The sequence below is a fragment of the Crinia signifera genome, chromosome 19 (genome assembly GCF_055691185.1).
Source record: "Crinia signifera chromosome 19, ASM5569118v1, whole genome shotgun sequence".
Taxonomy (NCBI): Eukaryota; Metazoa; Chordata; class Amphibia; order Anura; family Myobatrachidae; genus Crinia; species Crinia signifera.
This window is the reverse complement of record NC_139226.1, coordinates 140,732,366-140,759,779: the sequence shown is the minus strand read 5'-3', so window position 1 is coordinate 140,759,779 and position 27,414 is coordinate 140,732,366. Positions and strand designations below refer to the sequence as shown.

At 51.1% G+C, this 27,414-nt stretch overlaps 1 protein-coding gene across 1 annotated transcript in view; it reads left to right on the top strand.

The window, feature by feature from the left end:
- The window catches only part of LOC146043111 (ATP-dependent RNA helicase DDX25-like), a 58,846-nt gene that overhangs the window by 1,881 nt on the left and 29,551 nt on the right, over positions 1 to 27,414 (top strand). Inside the window, exons 2-4 of the mRNA XM_083163541.1 lie at positions 16,521 to 16,563; positions 26,737 to 26,872; positions 27,045 to 27,137. Coding sequence (XP_083019667.1) covers positions 16,521 to 16,563; positions 26,737 to 26,872; positions 27,045 to 27,137 — 272 coding nt within the window. The remainder of the gene's footprint in view (positions 1 to 16,520; positions 16,564 to 26,736; positions 26,873 to 27,044; positions 27,138 to 27,414) is intronic.

Here is a 27,414-nt window from a genome sequence, read left to right as displayed (position 1 = left end):
TGTGTACTATCCCCCCAGCCCATCTGTGCCTCATGTCCATCACTGTGTAATATATAATGCACCACACTCTGCTGCACCTGTGTACTGTATACCACGTGTGTACTATCACCCCAGCCCCTCTGTGCCTCATGTCCTCACTGTGTAATATATAATGCACCACACCCTGCTGCACTTGTGTACTGTATACCACGTGTGCACTATCCCCCCAGCCCATCTGTGCCTCATGTCCATCACTGTGTAATATATAATGCACCACACTCTGCTGCACCTGTGTACTGTATACCACGTGTGTACTATCACCCCAGCCCCTCTGTGCCTCATGTCCTCACTGTGTAATATATAATGCACCACACTCTGCTGCACCTGTGTACTGTATACCATGTGTGTACTATCACCCCAGCCCATCTGTGCCTCATGCCCATCACTGTGTAATATATAATGCACCACACTCTGCTGCACCTGTGTACTGTATACCACGTGTGTACTATCCCCCCAGCCCCTCTGTGCCTCATGTCCATCACTGTGTAATGTATAATGCACCACACTCTGCTGCACCTGTGTACTGTATACCACGTGTGTACTATCCCCCCAGCCCCTCTGTGCCTCATATCCTCACTGTGTAATATATAATGCACCACACTCTGCTGCACCTGTGTACTGTATACCACGTGTGTACTATCCCCCCCAGCCCCTCTGTGCCTCATGTCCATCACTGTGTAATATATAATGCACCACACTCTGCTGCACCTGTGTACTGTATACCATGTGTGTACTATCACCCCAGCCCATCTGTGCCTCATGTCCTCACTGTGTAATATATAATGCACCACACCCTGCTGCACCTGTGTACTGTATACCACGTGTGTACTATCCCCCCCCCCCCCAGCCCATCTGTGCCTCATGTCCATCACTGTGTAATGTATAATGCACCACACTCTGCTGCACCTGTGTACTGTATACCACGTGTGTACTATCACCCCCAGCCCATCTGTGCCTCATGTCCTCACTGTGTAATATATAATGCACCACACTCTGCTGCACCTGTGTACTGTATACCACGTGTGTACTACCCCCCCCCCAGCCCATCTGTGCCTCATGTCCATCACTGTGTAATGTATAATGCACCACACTCTGCTGCACCTGTGTACTGTATACCACGTGTGTACTATCACCCCCAGCCCATCTGTGCCTCATGTCCTCACTGTGTAATATATAATGCACCACACTCTGCTGCACCTGTGTACTGTATACCACGTGTGTACTATCACCCCCAGCCCATCTGTGCCTCATGTCCTCACTGTGTAATATATAATGCACCACACCCTGCTGCACCTGTGTACTGTATACCATGTATGTACTATCCCCCCCAGCCCCTCTGTGCCTCATGTCCATCACTGTGTAATATATAATGCACCACACTCTGCTGCACCTGTGTACTGTATACCATGTGTGTACTATCACCCCAGCCCATCTGTGCCTCATGTCCATCACTGTGTAATATATAATGCACCACACTCTGCTGCACCTGTGTACTGTATACCACGTGTGTACTATCCCCCCAGCCCCTCTGTGCCTCATGTCCATCACTGTGTAATATATAATGCACCACACCCTGCTGCACCTGTGTACTGTATACCATGTATGTACTATCACCCCCAGCCCATCTGTGCCTCATGTCCATCACTGTGTAATATATAATGCACCACACCCTGCTGCACCTGTGTACTGTATACCATGTGTGTACTATCCCCCCAGCCCCTCTGTGCCTCATGTCCTCACTGTGTAATGTATAATGTACCACACTCTGCTGCACCTGTGTACTGTATACCATGTATGTACTATCACCCCCAGCCCATCTGTGCCTCATGTCCATCACTGTGTAATATATAATGCACCACACTCTGCTGCACCTGTGTACTGTATACCACGTGTGTACTATCCCCCCAGCCCCTCTGTGCCTCATGTCCATCACTGTGTAATATATAATGCACCACACCCTGCTGCACCTGTGTACTGTATACCATGTATGTACTATCCCCCCCAGCCCCTCTGTGCCTCATGTCCATCACTGTGTAATATATAATGCACCACACTCTGCTGCACCTGTGTACTGTATACCATGTGTGTACTATCACCCCAGCCCATCTGTGCCTCATGTCCATCACTGTGTAATATATAATGCACCACACTCTGCTGCACCTGTGTACTGTATACCACGTGTGTACTATCCCCCCAGCCCCTCTGTGCCTCATGTCCATCACTGTGTAATATATAATGCACCACACCCTGCTGCACCTGTGTACTGTATACCATGTATGTACTATCACCCCCAGCCCATCTGTGCCTCATGTCCATCACTGTGTAATATATAATGCACCACACCCTGCTGCACTTGTGTACTGTATACCACGTGTGTACTATCACCCCAGCCCCTCTGTGCCTCATGTCCATCACTGTGTAATATATAATGCACCACACCCTGCTGCACCTGTGTACTGTATACCACGTGTGTACTATCCCCCCAGCCCCTCTGTGCCTCATGTCCTCACTGTGTAATATATAATGCACCACACTCTGCTGCACCTGTGTACTGTATACCACGTGTGTACTATCCCCCCAGCCCATCTGGGCCTCATGTCCATCACTGTGTAATATATAATGCACCACACTCTGCTGCACCTGTGTACTGTATACCACGTGTGTACTATCCCCCCAGCCCCTCTGTGCCTCATGTCCATCACTGTGTAATATATACTGCACCACACTCTGCTGCACCTGTGTACTGTATACCACGTGTGTACTATCCCCCCAGCCCCTCTGTGCCTCATGTCCATCACTGTGTAATATATAATGCACCACACCCTGCTGCACCTGTGTACTGTATACCATGTATGTACTATCACCCCCAGCCCATCTGTGCCTCATGTCCATCACTGTGTAATATATAATGCACCACACTCTGCTGCACCTGTGTACTGTATACCACGTGTGTACTATCACCCCAGCCCCTCTGTGCCTCATGTCCTCACTGTGTAATATATAATGCACCACACTCTGCTGCACCTGTGTACTGTATACCATGTGTGTACTATCACCCCAGCCCATCTGTGCCTCATGCCCATCACTGTGTAATATATAATGCACCACACTCTGCTGCACCTGTGTACTGTATACCACGTGTGTACTACCCCCCCCCCAGCCCATCTGTGCCTCATGTCCATCACTGTGTAATGTATAATGCACCACACTCTGCTGCACCTGTGTACTGTATACCACGTGTGTACTATCCCCCCAGCCCCTCTGTGCCTCATATCCTCACTGTGTAATATATAATGCACCACACTCTGCTGCACCTGTGTACTGTATACCATGTGTGTACTATCCCCCTCAGCCCCTCTGTGCCTCATGTCCTCACTGTGTAATATATAATGCACCACACCCTGCTGCACCTGTGTACTGTATACCACGTGTGTACTATCACCCCAGCCCATCTGTGCCTCATGTCCATCACTGTGTAATATATAATGCACCACACTCTGCTGCAACTGTGTACTGTATACCACGTGTGTACTATCCCCCCAGCCCATCTGTGCCTCATGTCCATCACTGTGTAATGTATAATGCACCACACTCTGCTGCACCTGTGTACTGTATACCATGTATGTACTGTCCCCCCAGCCTATCTGTGCCTCATGTCCATCACTGTGTAATATATAATGCACCACACTCTGCTGCACCTGTGTACTGTATACCACGTGTGTACTATCACTCCAGCCCCTCTGTGCCTCATGTCCTCACTGTGTAATATATAATGCACCACACTCTGCTGCACCTGTGTACTGTATACCATGTATGTACTATCACCCCCAGCCCATCTGTGCCTCATGTCCATCACTGTGTAATATATAATGCACCACACTCTGCTGCACCTGTGTACTGTATACCACGTGTGTACTATCACCCCCAGCCCCTCTGTGCCTCATGTCCTCACTGTGTAATATATAATGCACCACACTCTGCTGCACCTGTGTACTGTATACCACGTGTGTACTATCCCCCCAGCCCATCTGTGCCTCATGTCCATCACTGTGTAATATATACTGCACCACACTCTGCTGCACCTGTGTACTGTATACCATGTATGTACTATCACCCCAGCCCATCTGTGCCTCATGTCCATCACTGTGTAATGTATAATGCACCACACTCTGCTGCACCTGTGTACTGTATACCATGTGTGTACTATCCCCCACAGCCCATCTGTGCCTCATGTCCTCACTGTGTAATATATAATGCACCACACCCTGCTGCACCTGTGTACTGTATACAATGTATGTACTATCCCCCCCAGCCCCTCTGTGCCTCATGTCTATCACTGTGTAATATATAATGCACCACACTCTGCTGCACCTGTGTACTGTATACCACGTGTGTACTATCCCCCCAGCTCCTCTGTGCCTCATGTCCATCACTGTGTAATATATAATGCACCACACTCTGCTGCACCTGTGTACTGTATACCACGTGTGTACTATCCCCCCAGCCCCTCTGTGCCTCATGTCCATCACTGTGTAATATATACTGCACCACACTCTGCTGCACCTGTGTACTGTATACCACGTGTGTACTATCACCCCCAGCTCCTCTGTGCCTCATGTCCATCACTGTGTAATATATAATGCACCACACTCTGCTGCACCTGTGTACTGTATACCACGTGTGCACTATCCCCCCAGCCCATCTGTGCCTCATGTCCATCACTGTGTAATATATAATGCACCACACCCTGCTGCACTTGTGTACTGTATACCACGTGTGTACTATCACCCCAGCCCATCTGTGCCTCATGCCCATCACTGTGTAATATATAATGCACCACACTCTGCTGCACCTGTGTACTGTATACCATGTGTGTACTATCCCCCCCAGCCCCTCTGTGCCTCATGTCCTCACTGTGTAATATATAATGCACCACACTCTGCTGCACCTGTGTACTGTATACCACGTGTGTACTATCACCCCCAGACCCTCTGTGCCTCATGTCCATCACTGTGTAATATATAATGCACCACACTCTGCTGCACCTGTGTACTGTATACCATGTGTGTACTATCACCCCAGCCCATCTGTGCCTCATGCCCATCACTGTGTAATATATAATGCACCACACCCTGCTGCACCTGTGTACTGTATACCATGTATGTACTTTCTCCTTCGGGAGACATCAGGGGCCACAGCGTTACAGTGGGTAGTAAGGAGATGGGAGAGCACCAGCACCCTAGAGGTTAAACTTGAACTGCCTCCCAGGCAGCCGGGCTCCTCCCCTCCTCTACCCCGCCTCCAGGCCAGGAAGCTCAGTTTTTTCGGGTGCTGGCAGGAGCCAGATGCACCTAATAGAGGGGCTGCTATTTAGCAGCCTAACTTGATTTTTATATTTTATTTTTCATTTTTCTTTTACACTGACTTGTGTCAGTGACAGAGCAGCAGCACTGGGGGTCTGCACAGACACCTGCGCTGCTGCTCCATCACCCGGGTCCGGAGCTGCATCGCCACTCGAGGGTGGGGACCTGCAGCGGCCCCCGGGCACTGGGGAGCCACAGCCGCCACCGGACGCCGGGGACCTGACAAAGGTAACGCGCTCCCCGCTGGGAGCGCGCGCGATTGCGCTTGCTGGGCATTGCGGCTGCAGCAGTTCGGCGGGGGGGACCGCCGACTGCGCTGACAAGCGGACGGCTGGTTCGCCACCCGCTCCCGCTGGACCACCAGGGAAACGGTTTGTGGGCAGCGGCGCTAGGTATGCGGGGCCGCCCGGTTGCGCCGGACCCCTGCCATTTTTACCTGCGCCGCATGTGGACACCTCCCTGGGGGCCATTTGTCAGCAGGGGGAGAAGGCTCCCCCCACATCAGCCTCTCCACCCGGGGACAGTAGGCAGGGAACTGTGTTTATCACACAGAGAGTTCCCGCCACTGAGATCCCTTCCTGCCTGCCTGCAACATGTGAGGAGGGACACGGAGGAGCTCATAGCCACCCGGAGTTCCACTCCTTCACTGCCAGGTCATTTGGGCATGTCCCCCCTGTACCCCTCCTTCGGGAAACTGTACAGTACTGTGCTCTGAAAGGAGCCTTGTGCCATTAATTGCATTGCCCTTGTATGCTGCATTGTTTGTTAACAGTTTAGCTGCCTGTCAGTTTAATCTGTGTTACACTGTACTATATGGCCATGTATTGCTGGTTAGGTCATGCTGACTTAACATGTGTGGAGGGACACAGAGAGCTTATCAAGCCAGTCTGGGGTTCCACTCCTTCACTGCCTGGGCTCCCCTGTAATAATCTCCTCCAGGAGTCAGGTTACAGAGCAGACAGAGTTCAAACTGTGGGCACAGCAGAGCCAAGTGCAACATTGTATCCTGTGAATTAACACCATCACTGCCTGTCGGAAGCATAAAGGACAGAGCGGATGGTGTAATGGTTAGCATTGCTGCATCACAGTGCAGAGGTCATGGGTTCGATTCCCAACATGACCCAAACTCTGCAGTTATCTGCCTGTCAGATACAAGCTGGCTGTCAGATGCAGACTGCGTTGTCTGTATCATATAGACTGCCAGTATATCCACTGCACCTGTGTATATATAACTGCACTGTATGTCTATATCACTGCTTTGTATGTCTATTACAAGCTGGCTCAGATGCATACTGCATTGTCTGTACCGTATAGACTGCCGGTCTATATCACGGCAGCTGTCTATTGTATGTATATCACTGCACTGTCTATATCACTGCATTGTATGTATATCACAGGCTGGCTGTGCACTGTGTAACACTATCACTGCCTGTCAGAAAGGCTGCCTGCCAATGATTGCTATATCTGCCTAGTACTAGCTTACTGCGTACTGTGGGGGCAGCACAGCTCGGGTCGTGGGTTCAATTCCCACTATGACCCTAACTGTGCAGAGTTTGTACGTTCTCTCCGTGTTTTAGTGGGGTTACTCCGTGAACTCCGGTTTCTTCCCACAATGCAAAATTTAAAACAGAAGTATGCTGTGTTAGCCGTACAAATGGGCCAAATGTCTACGCCACCGCAAGGTATACGTAGTACCAGCTTACGGTGTATGGTTTGAACACTATCTCTGTTGGTCAGAGAATACTGTGTTAGCGGTACCATATAGGCTACCCGCCTATTCTATGGCATTGTATGCCTTCTATACTTGTAGTACATTGTCTTACCTGTGCTTTAGCAGCCGGTTCACAGTGCTATAATACTGCAACGTCTTCCAGGAGTACCAGTCCCAGTGACTCTGGGGCTCCGGCGCGGATGTCTTGTACATCCTGTAATGTTGGCCTATGCCCCCATTACTAGTACAGGACGGCTTATACGCAGGCTGCTACAATGCCTGGGCGATGCCCACAGGTACAGCCTCCTCTAGAAAACAGGAGCCTGCTTGGGCCACGTTCTTTACTCCGTTGCCGGTGCAGCTAGTAGCAGTAGCAGCCTCATCCCTTGGCTGAGTGCTTATCTGCCTCCAGACAAGGTCCCCAGAAATGCCGTCCCCATCCTTGGCGGGTGTAGCTCCCCGCACAGTGGAAGCGCTCTGTACCTGCAGGTAGACGCAGATACCCCCGTCATCCAGACTCCTCCGTCAGCAGACACAGAGAGGAGGACACCTGGGATTAGCATTGTCTAGAGGGGACCGTCGACGACGGTATGGAAGATGGGGGGCCTGTGATAAGGTGAATCCCCCCCACCTCGTCTTGACCTTGGTCTCAGCTGTCAAATAGGTCCTTACCTTAAACGACCCCGCTGAGCCGCCTACACCTTTGGGTGTCTCCCTAGGTGTATTCTGGGCATATTCCGTAAATCAACTCGACTAAGGTCATCAGTTGGGAGATTCCTAACAGGAAGTTTAGCTTGCCATCGGCGGTTTCCCTTCCTTTTACCCCCTTCCACAGGAGGACATAGTCCCCTGGGAGACTGTCCCTAAAGTGGACGCACTCCTGCCCCAGGCATCTGCTTGGGTGGCTAAGGCCTTAGTTGCGTGAGCAACTTCTCTCACAGCGGACGCTGCATAAGGGGTGTCGGAGGAAACCCTGCTGCCTCCTATTGAGTATCAGGTGACACTTTACCTGGGGGTGACGGCTCTGGAAATTACACCAATCGCCTCCAGAGGGTCACCCTCGGCCATAGCTGCACACACATACCAGTGTCTGTGCTCTTGGAAGGCCTGAACTCAAAGTCCCTTTTGAGGGTTCCTTTTTATTTGGGCCAGTGCCAAATATGGGGGCCGGTTTAGATACCATTCGGCAGAGGATATCCCTTCTGGGGGATTGCCATCTGGCTCTACAGTCCAGGATCAGACATCTCTTGTCCCCCTGGCAGGTGTCTGTGCATGCCTGCGTGGGGTCCCTGGGGTTGGTGGATCGGCCTTCGAATTGGCAGAATAGGCTCAGTTCCATACCAACCCTCTACAATACTGTCCAAGGAGCAGCACGGATAGTGTAGTGGTTAACATTACTGCTTCACTGCGCTGAGGTCATGGGTTCGATTCCCACCATGGCCCTAACTGTGCGGAGTTTGTATATTCTCCCCAGACTTGCGTGGGTTTACTCCTGGTACTCCGGTTTCCTCCCACAATATCCATGCCCAGAAGTTCGCCTGGTCTCCAGCAGGGCCCCCCTTTCCTGGGGGCTTCTGGACGGGACCTCGCTACTGGAGCCATGCATGCTAGCCTCCCGTGTTTGGGGGGTGGTCACTTCTCAAAGGTCGTTCCAGGGTCTCTGGACCACTCTAGTGGCCCAGCCCTCCATCATCGTCCTCGAACTAAAGACAATCTTCCGGGCAGTCCGCTTGGCGGAACCCTAACTTAGGGGTTGGCCGGTGCAAGTCCAGTCGGACATTGCGACAAGGGTGGCATATGTTAACCACCAGGGTGGCACTAGTTGTCAGCCCACTATGACAGAAGCATCCGGCATCTTTCAGAGATGATCCCTGCTTTTTCAGAAATTTTTATCCTGGTAGTCCAGAATTGGGTGGCGGTCTTCCTCGGCCGTCAGACCTGTGATGCCGACGACTTGACCCTCCTTAGAGTGATGTTTCAGATGCTGGTACAACGGTGGGGCCCAACCGAGGTGGCCTTGACAGCCTCTCGCCACACCCTCAAACCACCACTGTGCGGGTCCTGGTCTTGCGACCCGGAGGGGGGGGCTTGCCTGGTAGACGCCCTGTCCGCTCCGTGGCCGTCCACACTGATGGCGCCTTTCCACCACTTTCCTCCTTTTGCGAATGTCTCGCAAGCTGAAGCCGGAGGGCGACACATTGATTCTGGTTGCTCCACCTTGGCCTAGACGGATCTGGTTTTCGGATCTGCAGTCAGTAGCCCCTCCTATTCGCTTACCCCTGGACACAGGCATGCTCTCATGGTCCGCCTCTCTCTTTCGGCTTTGAGGCACTTGGCTTTGACGGGGTGGCTGTTGAGACCTCCCGGGTAAGACCCAGCGGGTTTCACTCCACCATGCTCAGGGCGAGGAAACCTCCCTAGATGGGGTGTACCATCGCATATGGAGGGCTTACTTTTCCTGCTGCAAACCCTACGCTTCAGATTCCGGGACTTACTACCTGGCTAGGGTTCTGTCCTACTTGCAGAAGGGTCTGGAGGCTGGGTTGCGTTGATCATCTTTAAAGGTTCGGATTTCAGCCTTGCACATCTTGTTCTGTCGACGGGTGGCCCTGTCGACGGATGTCTGTACATTCCTGCAGGATGTCTTGCATATCCAGCCTCCCTTAGTTACCCCAGTTGCCCCCTGGGATCTCTCTAATCCTGACTTCTTCAGGGCCCACCTTTTGTGCCCTTGCGGTCGGTGGACCTGTGTTGACTCGCCTGGAAGATTGTTTCCTTGTTGGCGATAGCTTTGGCCAGGGGAGTCTCTGACCTGTCAGCTCTGTCCTGTAAGTCCTTGGTTCTTGGTTATAACCGGGCGGTTTTTCCTACCGTCCCTTCTCAACTACCTTAAGTGGTGTCCGGCTTTCAGGTCAACCAGGACATTATTGTTCCGGCATTTAGACAGTCTGTTGTTACTACGGCTTGGTCCTCCTTGGACGTTGTCCGGCCGGGGCGTATTTATGTGCTATGTGCACCGTTCTAGGCTGTTGCACTAGTCAGACTCTCTCTCTCTCTTTGTACTATATGGTGTTCGGATGAGAGGGTGGCCCGCCTCTACGCAAACTACTGCCCGCTAGAGTCGCTCTGGCAGGCATATTTGGACACCTCCCTCCCGGTTCCGGCAGGGATTCAGGCACATTCCGTTAGGTCTGTGGAGGTGTCCTGGGCTGTAAGAGGCGGTGCTAAAGTTGAGCAAATTTGCAGGGCGGCGACTTGGTCGTCCGCCATTACTGTCTTGCGTTTTTACGCTTTTGACACGTTTGCCTCCCAGGACTCGGCCTTTGGCCAGAGTGTGTTGGCTGCGGCACAGGCGCGTCCCCACCCATAGGTGGCTGCTTTAGGACGTCCCACTGTAACGCTGTGGCCCCTGATGTCTCCCGAAGGAGAAAATTAGATTTATGTCTTACCTGGTAAATCTCTTTCTTCGAGGACATCAGGGGCCACAGGGATCCCTCCCTGCCGCGCCTGCTTTACTTCCGTTATGGTTAAGTTATGATTATGTTATATTATCCCTCGGTTGAGGGTACTAACATGTTCAGAATGTGTTTCTGTGCGGTGCTTCTCTTCCTTCTATCTTGTCTCCTGCCTTGGCTTGTTAAAAAAACTGAGCTTCCTGGCCTGGAGGCGGGGTAGAGGAGGGGAGGAGCCCGGCTGCCTGGGAGGCAGTTCAAGTTTAACCTCTAGGGTGCTGGTGCTCTCCCATCTCCTTACTACCCACTGTAACGCTGTGGCCCATGATGTCCTCGAAGAAAGAGATTTACCAGGTAAGACATAAATCTCATTATCACCCCCAGCCCATCTGTGCCTCATGTCCATCACTGTGTAATATATAATGCACCACACTCTGCTGCACCTGTGTACTGTATACCACGTGTGTACTATCACCCCAGCCCCTCTGTGCCTCATGTCCATCACTGTGTAATATATAATGCACCACACTCTGCTGCACCTGTGTACTGTATACCATGTATGTACTATCACCCCCAGCCCATCTGTGCCTCATGTCCATCACTGTGTAATATATAATGCACCACACTCTGCTGCACCTGTGTACTGTATACCACGTGTGTACTATCCCCCCAGCCCCTCTGTGCCTCATGTCCTCACTGTGTAATATATAATGCACCACACTCTGCTGCACCTGTGTACTGTATACCATGTGTGTACTATCACCCCAGCCCATCTGTGCCTCATGCCCATCACTGTGTAATATATAATGCACCACACTCTGCTGCACCTGTGTACTGTATACCACGTGTGTACTACCCCCCCCCCCAGCCCATCTGTGCCTCATGTCCATCACTGTGTAATATATAATGCACCACACTCTGCTGCACCTGTGTACTGTATACCACGTGTGTACTATCCCCCCAGCACCTCTGTGCCTCATGTCCATCACTGTGTAATGTATAATGCACCACACTCTGCTGCACCTGTGTACTGTATACCACGTGTGTACTATCCCCCCAGCCCCTCTGTGCCTCATGTCCTCACTGTGTAATATATAATGCACCACACCCTGCTGCACCTGTGTACTGTATACCATGTATGTACTATCCCCCCCAGCCCCTCTGTGCCTCATGTCCATCACTGTGTAATATATAATGCACCACACTCTGCTGCACCTGTGTACTGTATACCATGTGTGTACTATCCCCCTCAGCCCCTCTGTGCCTCATGTCCATCACTGTGTAATATATAATGCACCACACCCTGCTGCACCTGTGTACTGTATACCACGTGTGTACTATCACCCCCAGCCCATCTGTGCCTCATGTCCATCACTGTGTAATATATACTGCACCACACTCTGCTGCACCTGTGTACTGTATACCATGTGTGTACTATCCCCCCAGCCCCTCTGTGCCTCATGTCTATCACTGTGCAATATATAATGCACCACACTCTGCTGCACCTGTGTACTGTATACCACGTGTGTACTATCCCCCCAGCCCCTCTGTGCCTCATGTCCATCACTGTGTAATATATAATGCACCACACTCTGCTGCACCTGTGTACTGTATACCATGTGTGTACTATCCCCCCCAGCCCCTCTGTGCCTCATGTCCTCACTGTGTAATATATAATGCACCACACTCTGCTGCACCTGTGTACTGTATACCATGTGTGTACTATCACCCCCAGACCCTCTGTGCCTCATGTCCATCACTGTGTAATATATAATGCACCACACTCTGCTGCACCTGTGTACTGTATACCATGTGTGTACTATCACCCCAGCCCATCTGTGCCTCATGCCCATCACTGTGTAATGTATAATGTACCACACTCTGCTGCACCTGTGTACTGTATACCATGTATGTACTATCCCCCCCCAGCCCCTCTGTGCCTCATGTCCATCACTGTGTAATATATAATGCACCACACTCTGCTGCACCTGTGTACTGTATACCATGTGTGTACTATCCCCCCCAGCCCCTCTGTGCCTCATGTCCTCACTGTGTAATATATAATGCACCACACTCTGCTGCACCTGTGTACTGTATACCATGTGTGTACTATCACCCCCAGACCCTCTGTGCCTCATGTCCATCACTGTGTAATATATAATGCACCACACTCTGCTGCACCTGTGTACTGTATACCATGTGTGTACTATCACCCCAGCCCATCTGTGCCTCATGCCCATCACTGTGTAATGTATAATGTACCACACTCTGCTGCACCTGTGAACTGTATACCATGTATGTATTATCACCCCCAGCCCATCTGTGCCTCATGTCCATCACTGTGTAATATATAATGCACCACACTCTGCTGCACCTGTGTACTGTATACCATGTGTGTACTATCACCCCAGCCCCGCGTGTGTACTATCAGCCCCAGCCCCTCTGTGCCTCATGCCCATCACTGTGTAATGTATAATGCACCACACTCTGCTGCACCTGTGTACTGTATACCACGTGGGTACTATCACCCCCGCCCCCACAACCCCCCCGCTCCTTCACTCTCCCTGCCCCCCCCCACCTCGCCGTGGAGTGTAGCGGCGGACGCTTCAACCCCACCCCTCCCGTGGAGCGAGTGAGCGCCGGGGCACACCACGCCTGGGGCGCTCCGGTGCCTTGCACCGACTCTGTGTGTAGCGAAGCACTCGCACCATAGCAATGTGGTCACAAACTCTAGCATGGCCTTGTCCCATGCTTGCATGCCCCTCATAAAACTACAACTGAAGCTGAATTAGGCCCAGCCAGTGGCGTGTGATATTGGGGATGATACTAAATAACAACATTTAAATCAGCACTTAAAGTAATTTTGTGTGTATGTATGTATGTATGTATGTATGTATGTATGTATGTGTGTATGTATGTGTGTATGTATGTGTGTGTGTGTGTGTGTGTGTATGTGTGTGTATGTATGTATGTCTGTGTGTGTGTGTGTGTATGTATGTGTGTGTGTGTGTGTGTGTGGGTATGTCTGTGTATGTATGTATGTTTGTATGTATGTATGTATGTATGTATGTGTGTATATGTATGTATGTATTTGTCTGAATGCATGTGTCTATGTATGTATGTATGTATGTGTGTGTGTTTGTATGTATGTGTGTGTATGTATGTTTGTATGTCTATGTATTTATGTATGTATGTGTGTGTATGTATGTATATGTATGCAGAGGCGCTGGAACGTTTTTAGGTTGGGGGGGCAAGATATAATCTCATTTTGGCGCCCCCTAAATTGCTATATGTTACCCCCGGGCACTATACACACTGGCAGCTGCATATATGCGTGGGCATTATACACAGGGCAGCGGCATATATGCGTGGGCATTATACACAAGGCAGCGGCATTTACGCATGGGCATTATACACAGGGCAGCGGCATATACACGTGGGCATTATACACCGGGCAGCGGCATATACATGTGGCCAGAGACACCAGGACTGACATTAATCCAGGGGTTGTCATTTACTCGTAAAAAGTGGAAAAAGTGGCAGTGTCACCCCCAAACAGATTTATGTGATTATGTCTGATTATGATAATCAGACATAATTACATAAACCTGTTTGGGTGTGAATCCAGGGGTAAATGACAACCCCTGGATGTGTCAGTCACTGGGGAAGGGAGGGTGAGAGAAGCAGCATTGGCGGGCGCACATCTTCCCTGCCACCCGCCCGGCTATATTACTGATTAATCAGCTGCCCACCCGCCCGCCAGGCTATATAACTGATTTATTATCAGCCGCCCGCCCCTATATTACTTATGTATTATCCAGTGGTGTAGCTAGGTGCCACGGTGCCCGGAGCAAGGGCATGTTTCTCGCCCCCCCCCCCCCCAATTTGTAGTAGGTGAGGCGCCTGCTCCGTGAAAAGTGGGCACGGCCCAACATTATACCACACACTGTAATGCCCATTGCACATTTTAGCAAACTTTGTAATACCAATTACACATAAAGCCACATGCCATAATGACAATTACACATAAGGCCACACATGATGCCAATTGCATACTATAGAACACACCGCAATGCCCGTCGCATACTAACACACCGCAATGCCCGTCGCATACTAACACACCGCAATGCCCATCGCACACTATTTAACAAATCGTAATGTCCATTACACATTTAACACATAAGTGCCACTTACCTACATGCTCGGTGCCAGGGGCTTCATGCTCGATGCCATGGGCTTCATGCTCGATGCCAAGGGGGACTGAAATTGCTCGTTGCCAAGGGGGACTGAAATTTGCTCGCAGGGCGGGAAGGTGTGAGTAAATGATAGTGCAGAGCAGGGAGGGCGGGAGTGATAGTGCACAGCAGGGTGGGTGGGTGAGTGAGTGAGGATAGAGTGCACAGCAGGGTGGGTGGGTGGGTGAGGATAGAGTGCACAGCAGGGTGGGTGGGTGGGTGAGGATAGAGTGCACAGCAGGGTGGGTGGGTGGGTGAGGATAGAGTGCACAGCAGGGTGGGTGGGTGGGTGAGGATAGTGCACAGCAGGGTGGGTGGGTGGGTGAGGATAGTGCACAGCAGGGTGGGTGGGTGGGTGAGGATAGTGCACAGCAGGGTGGGTGAGGATAGTGCACAGCAGGGTGAGTGAGGATAGTACACAGCAGGGTAGGTGGGTGAGGATAGTGCACAGGTGGGTGAGGATAGTGCACAGCAGGGTGGGTGGGTGGGTGAGGATAGTGCACAGCAGGGTGGGTGGGTGGGTGAGGATAGTGCACAGCAGGGTGGGTGAGGATAGTGCACAGCAGGGTGAGTGAGGATAGTACACAGCAGGGTAGGTGGGTGAGGATAGTGCACAGGTGGGTGAGGATAGTGCACAGCAGGGTGGGTGGGTGAGGATAGTGCATGGGTGGGTGGGTGTTGGAGGATAGTGCACAGCAGGGTGGGTGGGTGGGCGAGGATAGTGCACAGCAGGGTGGGTGGGTGGGCGAGGATAGTGCACAGCAGGGTGGGTGGGTGGGCGAGGATAGTGCAGAGATTAGTGCACCCCACCCCACCCACAGTCGGCAAAGCAGCAGCGGTGCTTTCCGCGCACCCCCTCCCCCCTGTCGCCGGGGTTGCCCGCTCCCGGCTCCCTGCTGTGCACAGTGCTGCTATTCAAAAGTCACTCACATCTCCCGCTGGACCGCGCTAGCCAATAGGCGCTTGCGGTCCAGCAGGCAATCAACTGGTGGCTACTGGACCGCGAGCGCCTATTGGCTAGCGCGGTCCAGCGGGAGATGTGAGTGACTTTTAAATATACCACGTCTCCTGGGGGCAGCGGGCAGCCGGCGGGGGAGCCGCACTGACTTGGGCACCTGAGCGGGCGTGATGGCTACGCCTCTGGTATTATCATCCGCCCGCCCGCCCTCCTATATTACATACCAGGCGCCGTGGATGGCTGCTGCTGCTGCCGCCGGGGAGATGTGTAGAAGACGCGCCCGCCAATCACAGTGTATGTGGAGGGGATGCGCCGGCAGTGATTGGCTGGCGCGTCTTATGCACATCTCCCCGGCGGCAGCAGCAGCAGCCATCCCCGGCGCCTGGTATGAAATATAGGCGGCCGGGCGGATAATACTTCTTTAATATAGGCGGCTGTAATATAGGCGGGCGGGCCGGACATACTGGCGCCTCAGTAATTTTGGGGGGGGCAAGCTGCCCCCTCGCCCCCCCCGTTCCGGCGCCACTGTATGTATGTATGTATGTATGTCTATGTATTTATGTATGTATGTATGTATGTGTATGTATGTATTTATGTGTGCGTATGTATGTATGTCTATGTATGTGTGTGTGTGTGTATGTATGTATGTCTATGTATTTATGTATGTATGCATGTTTGTGTATGTGTGTATGTATACTGTATGTATATATAATGCTAATTATAATAAACTTTTCTATTTCTTTATTGTTTTTCTGATGACAGACGTCCGATTTCCGTATTCCCAAGCAACGCAGAGAAGACGCAGGTAAGATTTTTCTCTGTGCACAGTAATAAGGTCACTCAGGGCATGTATGTATGAATGACTAGTTGCTATGGGTTACTGCACCATCCTGAATAAGGAAATGCAGATTAGCTTTCTGTGTAATTTCGCTTGCTGTAGTGTATCATTTTATGCCAATTACACAATGCACCTAAAACTATATAATAATTGTGTGTGTCGACAGTGTCCTAGGCTGACAGGCAATAGATAGACATGTACTAGGTCCACATGGACCAAAGGTCGCCACAGAGTGCCGAGAGCAGTGGTAGGGGAGCAGCAGTAGGGGAACAGCGGTAGGGGAGCAGTTGTAAGGAGCAGCGGTAGGGGAGCAGTGGTAGGGAGAAGCAGTAGGGAGCAGTGGTAGGGGAGCAGCAGTAGGGGAGCAGCGGTAGGGGAGCAGTTGTAAGGAGCAGCGGTAGGGGAGCAGTGGTAGGGGAGCGGCGGTAGGGGAGCAGCGGTAGGGGAGCAATGGTAGGGAGAAGCGGTAGGGGAGCAGTTGTAGGGGAGCAGCGGTAGGGGAGCAGTTGTAAGGAGCAGCGGTAGGGGAGCAGTTGTAGGGGAGCAGCGATAGGGGAGCAGCAGTAGGGGAGCAGCGGTAGGGGAGCAGTTGTAAGGAGCAGCGGTAGGGGAGCAGTGGTAGGGGAGCGGCGGTAGGGGAGCAGCGGTAGGGGAGCAATGGTAGGGAGAAGCGGTAGGGGAGCAGTTGTAGGGGAGCAGCGGTAGGGGAGCAGTTGTAAGGAGCAGCGGTAGGGGAGCAGTTGTAGGGGAGCAGCGATAGGGGAGCAGTTGTAGGGGAGCAGCGGTAGGGGAGCAGTTGTAGGGGAGCAGTTGTAGGGGAGCAGCGGTAGGGGAGCAGTGGTAGGGGAGCAGTGGTAGGGGAGCAGCGGTAGGGGAGCAGCGGTAGGGGAGCAGCGGTAGGGGAGCAGTTGTAAGGAACAGCGGTAGGGGAGCAGTGGTAGGGGAGCAGCGGTAGGGGAGCAGTTGTAAGGAGCAGCGGTAGGGGAGCAGTGGTAGGGGAGCAGTTGTAGGGGAGCAGCGGTAGGGGTACCTGTAATTCCACATACAATAGTATCTTCCACACAAACAGTCGGCAGGTGTATGCAGTGCGACAGAGTCATCTGGAATTGGGGGGGATAAACAGTTTCCGACTACATCGTCAACGGTGAGAGGGTTAGGCAGAATTGCCCTAGTGCCTACCCATGGGCGATACTGATGAACAGCCCCGCAGTGTCTTTAACGCCCGACCAAATAGACAGGCAATAGTATTTCTCTAGAAAAAGTGGGGGGTAGAGGTCTGCGCTACAGCCGATATGTGTAGTTGCTGCTGAGTAGAGGTATGCTACAAATACCTTATACAGGGGATAAAGGATGGAGCAATGACTAAACATATGCCAACAAAACAAACTATACTGCTTAAAGTATTTTTAGATAATATCAGTTTTATTTTATAAATAGATATAACAGTTCAAAATCAGTGATAAAATTCAATAGACATTTAACTAATACCGGTATACACACTGGGGAATGGTTTGACAATACAGGACAAACATACATAGAACATCAATTTTCAAGCAGCGGGGTAAAATACCTCCTTTCCAAAGTAATGGGTGCAAGTGTCCTTTGGGGGTTGTTCGTTTCCCGCATAACTTCACAGGTATACGCGTCCCCTCATGGGGCGCACTGCGCTCGCCACGCTTCAGGTTCGGTTGCTCGCTGCGCTCGCCACACTATATAAAATCAACTCCACGCGGACGTGGATAGTGGGGGGTATGAAAAGGTCGTAGGACGCGTACCGCCGCCGCTCGCCACGCTTTCGGTTCACGTTTATAGTGGGGGGGTGGCGTGGGGGTGCATTTTACATTGTAAGCACCCATTAGGGTGCTTGTACAATTTTTAATCGAATAGTCGTGTAAAATCGCGTCGCATCGTATGTCATCGGTTGTATGGCATACAATGCGATAAAAACATTGCACGACCAACATCGGGGGCGCCGCTATAATACACAAGTACCGAACTTTGTGCACCAAAGGACCCAAGGTTAAACTAACCCACAAAAGGGGAAACGAACAACCCCCAAAGGACACTTGCACCCATTACTTTGGAAAGGAGGTATTTTACCCCGCTGCTTGAAAATTGATGTTCTATGTATGTTTGTCCTGTATTGTCAAACCATTCCCCAGTGTGTATACCGGTATTAGTTAAATGTCTATTGAATTTTATCACTGATTTTGAACTGTTATATCTATTTATAAAATAAAACTGATATTATCTAAAAATACTTTAAGCAGTATAGTGTGTTTTGTTGGCATATGTTTAGTCATGCGCAGAGTACAACACATTGCTCCATCCAATAGTATTTCTCTAGATGCCACCTGCGCTGTATATTTGGCCGGATGTAGTTAGCTGTCTAATCTTTGACAGCTTACTACATCTTGATTACACATGGGGCTCAGTCCAAATTGCCAGAACTGAATCCCATCTGTACACCCTTAAAGGTGCCCATACAATTGTCCGACTTGTCCTAAGGAGAAGTCGGAAACAATTCTCCTGTGAGCCACCTGGCAGCTCCCCGGGAGGCCCACATAGGAGTTGGCACTCGGTGCCATTTTTTACATGTGATAAATCGCATGCAATTTATCACATGTAACTGGGGAGCTGCAGCGGGCGGTGAGGATAGTGGGGCAGGCGGCGGTTGCTGAGCTGCAGCAGGCGGTGTGGAGCAGTGGGGTGGGCGGCTGGTGCTGAGCAGCTATCAGTGATCAGCGGGACAGGCACGCCAGGCCGCAGCGGGTATTAGAATTTTTAAAAGCTCTCAGCCAATCAGAGGCCAGCTAGTCATTTGACACTGCTGCCCGGCATACCCGTCCCTCTGATTACTGCCCTCCCCACTGCTCCTTCCCTCCTGTCCCCGCTCAGACGCTGGCCCGGAGGTAGGACACATCAGAATTGGACGGGATACATTGCGATGTGCCACTGATGGGTTCGATCTGACAGATTGAACCTGCTGCAGGTCCCGTGCGCATCGGGTAATCATTATGTCAAGCACATTCAAGCATGTCAATCAATCATGTCAAGCACATTCGATTTGGGCCGTTTTTTCACCTCGATCCGTCGGAATCGGGCAAAATCGGATCGTGTATGGGAGCCTTAAGGCTTGATACATCGGGGGAAATTTACTAAGAATACGAATACGAAAAATCGTATTCGTATTCTTACTACGAATGAATACAACTGTGTAGTCATATTTTCATTCGTATTCCGCAGGATAATTTACTAATCAGTCGTATCTGACTGATTCATATTATCCAATGGCGTACTGAATCGTATTTTTAAATACAAATTCATATTGGCAGCCTGCACGGATCAGTCAGATCCATACAGGCTTCAGTGTCTAAATAAATTAAATAAATAAAACAGCGTGGGTTCCCCCCAAGGCTATAACTAGCACCAGGCTCAGGGGAAATTGAGTAGGGCTCTGCTGATTTTTTAAAACCAGCTCCAGGGCCGGATCTGGTTCCCAAAATACAGGGTACAAAATTAATAGGGCTCCCCCGTATTTTAAGAACCAGCCAGAGGCCCAACCAGCCAGCAGGGTAATGCCACAGCCGGGGGGAGACTTTTTATACAAGTCCCCCCCGTGCCAAAGCATTCATCCCTACCGACCAGTCAGCCTGGGCAGGGGTCCTGGGACCCCCCCCCCAACCTCCAGAACTTACCTGCCCAGGCGGCTGAAGCCTGGTGCTGTCCCCAGTACCCCTGGGCTGTGGGTACCAGGCTGATTAAAGTGTAAAAAATAGGCAAAACTATTGGGTTTTGCTGTGGAACTATTAGTCTAAGCTAGCCTGGAACGCATACTGCGACTTGGAGAACCACAAGTCCCAGCATGAGGCCCATTAATGGCCTTCCTGGGACTCTTAGTTCCACAGCACGTCCTCTTCTCTCCTGCATAGATCACGTCCTCTTCTCTCCTGCGTAGATCACGTCCTCTTCTCTCCTGCGTAGATCACGTCCTCTTCTCTCCTGCGTAGATCACATCCTCTTCTCTCCGGCGTAGATCACGTCCTCTTCTCTCCGGCATAGATCACGTCCTCTTCTCTCCGGCATAGATCACGTCCTCTTCTCTCCTGCATAGATCACGTCCTCTTCTCTCCTGCATAGATCACGTCCTCTTCTCTCCGGAGTAGATCATGTCCTCTTCTCTCCGGCATAGATCACGTCCTCTTCTCTCGTGCATAGATCACGTCCTCTTCTCTCCTGCATAGATCACGTCCTCTTCTCTCCGGCATAGATCACGACCTTTTCTCTCCTGCATAGATCACGTCCTCTTCTCTCCTGCATAGATCACGTCCTCTTCTCTCCGGCATAGATCACGTCCTCTTCTCTCCTGCATAGATCATGTCCTCTTCTCTCCGGCATAGATCACGTCCTCTTCTCTCGTTCATAGATCACATCCTCTTCTCTCCTGCGTAGATCACGTCCTCTTCTCTCCTGCATAGATCACGTCCTCTTCTCTCCTGCATAGATCACGTCCTCTTCTCTCCTGCATAGATCACGTCCTCTTCTCTCGTGCATAGATCACGTCCTCTTCTCTCCTGCATAGATCACATCCTCTTCTCTCCTGCATAGATCACGTCCTCTTCTTTCCTGCATAGATCACGTCCTCTTCTCTCCTGCATAGATCACGTCCTTTTCTCTCCTGCATAGATCACGTCCTCTTCTCTCTGGCGTAGATCACGTCCTCTTCTCTCCTGCATAGATCACGTCCTCTTCTCTCCGGCGTAGATCATTTCCTCTTCTCTCCTGCATAGATCACGTCCTCTTCTCTCCGGAGTAGATCATGTCCTCTTCTCTCCGGAGTAGATCACATCCTCTTCTCTCCGGCATAGATCACGTCCTCTTCTCTCCGGCATAGATCACGTCCTCTTCTCTCCGGCATAGATCACGTCCTCTTCTCTCCTGCATAGATCACGTCCTCTTCTCTCCTGCATAGATCACGTCCTCTTCTCTCCTGCATAGATCACGTCCTCTTCTCTCCTGCATAGATCACGTCCTCTTCTCTCCGGCATAGATCACGTCCTCTTCTCTCCTGCATAGATCACGTCCTCTTCTCTCCGGCGTAGATCATTTCCTCTTCTCTGCTGCATAGATCATGTCCTCTTCTCTCCGGAGTAGATCACGTCCTCTTCTCTCCGGCATAGATCACGTCCTCTTCTCTCCGGCATAGATCACGTCCTCTTCTCTCTGGCGTAGATCACGTCCTCTTCTCTCCTGCATAGATCACGTCCTCTTCTCTCCTGCATAGATCACGTCCTCTTCTCTCCTGCATAGATCACGTCCTCTTCTCTCCTGCGTAGATCACGTCCTCTTCTCTCCTGCATAGATCACGTCCTCTTCTCTCCTGCGTAGATCACGTCCTCTTCTCTCCAGCGTAGATCACGTCCTCTTCTCTCCTGCATAGATCACGTCCTCTTCTCTCCTGCGTAGATCACGTCCTCTTCTCTCCTGCGTAGATCACGTCCTCTTCTCTCCTGCGTAGATCACGTCCTCTTCTCTCCTGCATAGATCACGTCCTCTTCTCTCCTGCATAGATCACGTCCTCTTCTCTCCTGCATAGATCACGTCCTCTTCTCTCCTGCATAGATCACGTTCTCTTCTCTCCTGCATAGATCACGTCCTCTTCTCTCCAGCGTAGATCATGTCCTCTTCTCTCCTGCATAGATCACATCCTCTTCTCTCCTGCGTAGATCACGTCCTCTTCTCTCCTGCATAGATCACGTCCTCTTCTCTCCTGCAGTAGTCCAGCGTACTTGGCAAAAAAACCCGAACACCCGGCACCATCGCTACAGTGAAAAGCGCTGAATGTTTACATTCCGAATGTATGAATGTTTGCACTCCGAAGGACACTATTGGCCGCTAGGCTGCGCCTAGTGGCCAATCAGGAGACGCTAGGCATTCGGAGTCCCTGTAGCGATGGTGCCGGGTGTTTTTTTTGCCAAGTATGCTGGACTACTGCAGAAGAGAAGAGGACGTGATCTACGCCGGAGGAGACCCGTGAGTATAATTTCCTTCCACAGGTCCCCTATGGATTTAGTCGGACACCAGACCCGGGGACCTACCTAAGGGCTCAAGATAGGTAAGTATCAGTATGTATGGGCCCTGGGTGTATTAAAGTTTTATTTCTCCATCATCCACTAGGTGTCACTGGAGTTACACTGGGGAATAGAAGGCGACCACAGGGAGCATGGGCACTTTAAATATAAAATTAGTGTGACCTTCTTTTCCACGAGTCTTCCATCAGACCTGGAAAAGCACAAAGCGTTAGAATAAGCAGTTCAACGTTTGCTTCAAGCAGGAGTCATCATACCCGTCCCCTGGGCCTCTTCCTGGTCAGGAAACCAAACGGTTCCTACAGGCCCATACTCAACTTAAAGAAGCTGAACAAGTTTGTACGTGTTCCAAAGTTCAGGATGGAGACTCTGCGCTCCATTGTCCTGGCCCTTCAGCCAGGGGACTTCATGGCATCCTTGGACATACAGGATGCGTACTTACACATCCCCATCCGTCTGGAACATCAGCGGTTTCTGCGCTTTGCCATCCTGGACCAACATTTCCAGTTCAGGGCACTACCATTTGGTCCATCCACTGCCCCCCGTGTGTTCACAAAGGTGATGGCAGTGATGGGCAGCAGTCTGCGCAGCCAGGGTATCCGGATACTCCCATATCTGGAAGACCTGTTGATTCTCGCACCTTCTGCAGACCTTCTCCGGGACCACCTGACTCTGGTGATACAGCTCCTGGAACGACATGGCTGGATCATCAATTGGGAAAAGTCCTCACTGATTCCGGCACAATCGATGGTTCACCTGGGGGCCAGGTTGGACACCATCCATCAGAGGATCTACCTGCCGGAGGACCGTCGGCTGACTCTGCAGTCCCGAATTCGTCGGCTCCTCTATCCCCGACGGGTGTCCATGCATGCTTGCATGAAGGTACTGGGTTCCATGGTGTCGACCTTCGACATGGCGGAATATGCCCAGTTCCACTCCCGCCCACTTCAGAAGGAGATCCTCTCCAAGTGGTCAGGATCCTATCTCTCTCTCCGATCTCAGGTGATAACCTTATCGCCGGTAACCCATCTCTCTCTCTTGTGGTGGCTCCTAGACCAGAACCTTATGATGGGACGGCCATTTTGGATCCACCAATGGACCCTTCTCACCACGGATGCCAGTCTCCGCGGTTGGGGAGCGGTCACTTGCCAGAGGTCATTCCAAGGCCTTTGGTCTACATCGGAGGCCAAGCTTCAAATCAATGTCCTCGAACTGAGGGCGGTCTTCCGAGGTCTTTGCCTGGCAAAACCCTGGCTGAGGGGTCATCCGGTGCAGGTCCAGTCGGACAATGCGACCACGGTGGCTTATATCAACCACCAGGGTGGCACCCGCAGCCGGGCAGCAATGGTGGAAACATCCCGCATCTTTCAGTGGGCGGAGAAGAAGATTCCTGCTCTATCAGCGGTCTTTATCCCAGGAGTCCAGAATTGGGAAGCGGACTTCCTAAGCCGTCAAACACTGAATGCCGGCGAATGGTCCCTCCATCAGGAGGTGTTCCAGATGCTGGTACGTCGGTGGGGCTTACCCGAAGTGGACTTGATGGCCTCTCAACACAACCACAAGGTTCCCCTTTACGGATCCAGGGCTCGCGACCCGGCCGCCATCTTGGTGGACGCCCTGTCCGCTCCGTGGCCGTTCAGGCTGATGTACGCCTTTCCACCATTCTCCCTTCTATTGCGACTGATTCGCAAGCTGAAGGCGGAGGGGGGCACATTGATCCTGGTGGCCCCGCATTGGCCCAGACGAGTCTGGTTCTTAGATCTTCATGCTCTGTCGGTGGCCCCCCCGATTCGTCTGCCATTGCGCCCGGACCTTCTCTCACAGGGTCCGTGTCTGCATCCAGATCTGAGGTGCCTGGCTTTGACGGGGTGGCTATTGAAACCTCCTTCTTGAGATCTAGGGGGTTTAATGCGCGAGTAATCTCCACCATGCTTAGAGCGAGGAAGGCTTCCTCGGCGAGGGCTTATCATCGTGTCTGGAGGGCCTACTTTATTTGGTGTAGGACTCGCCACTTCAATCCTAAGTCTTACCGCCTGGCTCGGATTCTATCTTTCTTACAGAAGGGCCTGGAGGCTGGATTGCGCTTATCTACCTTGAAGGTTCAAGTCTCGGCTTTGTCCATCTTGTTTCGCCGAAGATTAGCACTTTTGCGGGATGTCCGCACATTCCTGCAGGGGGTTTTGCACATCCAGCCTCCCTTTGTTCCCCCGGTTGCTCCTTGGGACCTTTCACTTGTGCTATCTGCGCTTCGGAAACCACCATTCGAGCCTTTGCGGTCAGTGGACCTGTGTTGGCTCACCTGGAAAACGGTTTTCTTATTGGCAATAGCATCAACTCGGAGGGTGTCCGATCTGTCTGCCCTGTCTTGTAAGTCGAACTGAAAAAAAAAAAGGAAAGTCTGGAGATGACTTAAAGGGAACCCGACAAGGTTTTTTGGGGCACACTTGTAAATAATAATATGCGTTTGATATGGTGTCTATTGATTAAAACATAACTTTTAATTTTTAAACACTTCCTGTCTTGTAAGTCCCCTTTCCTGGTTTTACATAATGACCGGGCGGTTCTTCGTACCGTCCCATCTCACTTACCAAAGGTGGTGTCCAGTTTCCACGTTAACCAGGAAATCGTGGTTCCGGCCTTTCAGGGGTCAGATGCGTCTCCGGATCAATCCTCCTTGGATGTTGTCCGGGCGTTGCGCAAGTCGGACTCTCTCTTTGTGCTGTATGGCTTTCAAAAGACGGGATGGCCGGCCACTAAACAGACTATTGCCCGCTGGCTTCGTTCTGTCATCAGGCAGGCATACCTGGGCGCCTCCCTTCCGGTTCCGGCTGGTATCCGGGCACATTCCACCAGGTCTGTGGGGGCGTCTTGGGCTGTTCGGGGCGGTGCAACAGCTGAGCAAATTTGCAGAGCTGCGACATGGTCGTCAGCTGCTACTTTCTTGCGTTTTTACGCTTTTGATACGTTTGCCTCCCAGGACTCAGCCTTTGGGCAGAGTGTGTTGGCTGCGGCACAGGCGCATCCCCACCCATAGATGGCTGCTTTAGGACGTCCCACTGTAAAGCTGTGGCCCCTGATGTCTCCCGAAGGAGAAAAAAGAGATTTATGTCTTACCTGGTAAATCTCTTTCTTCGAGGACATCAGGGGCCACAGCTTTACAGTGGGTAATAGGAGTGGGAGAGAGCTCCAGCACCCTAGAGGATAACTTTAACTGCCTCCCAGGCAGCCAGGCTCCTCCCCTCCTATACCCCGCCTCCAGTCCAAGGACCTCAGTTTTTTTAACAAGCCATGGCAGGAGACAAGAGAGAAGAGAAGCACCACACAGAGACACATTCTGAAACATGTTAGTACCCTCAACAGAGGAGTAATATAACCAGTGAAACGTAACTGAAGCAGGCGCAGCAGGGAGGGATCCCTGTGGCCCCTGATGTCCTCGAAGAAAGAGATTTACCAGGTAAGACATAAATCTCATTTTTTTACACTGAGGCCTGCATGGTTCTGACTGATCCGTGCAGGCTTCTGCTAATCACGCCAGGAAGATGAAGTCTATTTTCCTCGCGTATTTGGCTGGCAATTACGGCAGTTTGCCAATATTTAACGGTCATATTTTAATACGGCTGCTTAGTAAATTAGGAATCACCATTCTTTTGAATGGTGATTCCTATTCGTATTCTATCGATGGTGTATAGATTCGTATTTGTAAATACAAATACGATTATGCCATCAATACGAATACGAATTGGCTTATTTTCGGGATAGTAAATCCCGAAAATACGAATGTGTAAAAAATAGGTGTATTTCTGTATACGAATACACCTATTTTTTACGATTTTGGCTGTGTAAATTTCCCCCATCGCCTCCTTATTGCTCATCCCCCCTGGAACCTGCTAGATAAAACAGACAAGCACATTTATTTACGCATTAGGAGCCAGATTGTCTAGAAACGGTCCTATTTACTAAACTAAAAACATTACAGCTTTCTGTTCATTTTATGATTGTTTTTAATCACCATGTGCACAATGCCATACAATATATAGCACTATAATTATAGGGGACTTGGCAGAAATATCTCTGCTGAACAAGCTGGTGCAGAAGTCTGTGGTGGAATCTTCTCACAATGTGGAAGTGCAGCAGAATGATCCCTCATCGCCGCTGTTCTCGGTGAAGACGTTTGAGGAGCTGCGACTGTAAGTAACTGTACTGACCCGCCGTAAGTGCCGGGGTCATAGCCGGTCATTCCGAAGGCGTTTCCTCATTCCTGTCACCGATGGAAGCTTGGACACGGTTCCATCTCCCAAGTATCTTGTAAATAGGATTTGTAGGTGACTTATTCCGTGACAGTGACTCTTCTCCCTGCAGGAAGCCGGAGCTGATCCGGGGAATCTACGCGATGGGATTCAGCAGACCTTCCAAAATCCAGGGAACGGCTCTTCCCATGATGCTGGCAGATCCGTAAGGGCGATAGAACAGGACATGATGTACATGCATTGTGACCCAGAGTCCAGCAACTGTTGTCTCCCATCGTTAATATTATTAATGACTTTCAGAAGTTTGTTGTGTATTGAGGATGTGCTGATATAATTACTAGTGCAGCCAGGGATTCCTACTCCTTCACCATTAACAGATAGAAACTAGTTATCCTGCCACTTCTTAGAACAATTCTCTATTACTTACATACCACTCTCCTCCTCCCCGCACTACTAGCAGAGTACAACTTCCCGGAGACCGC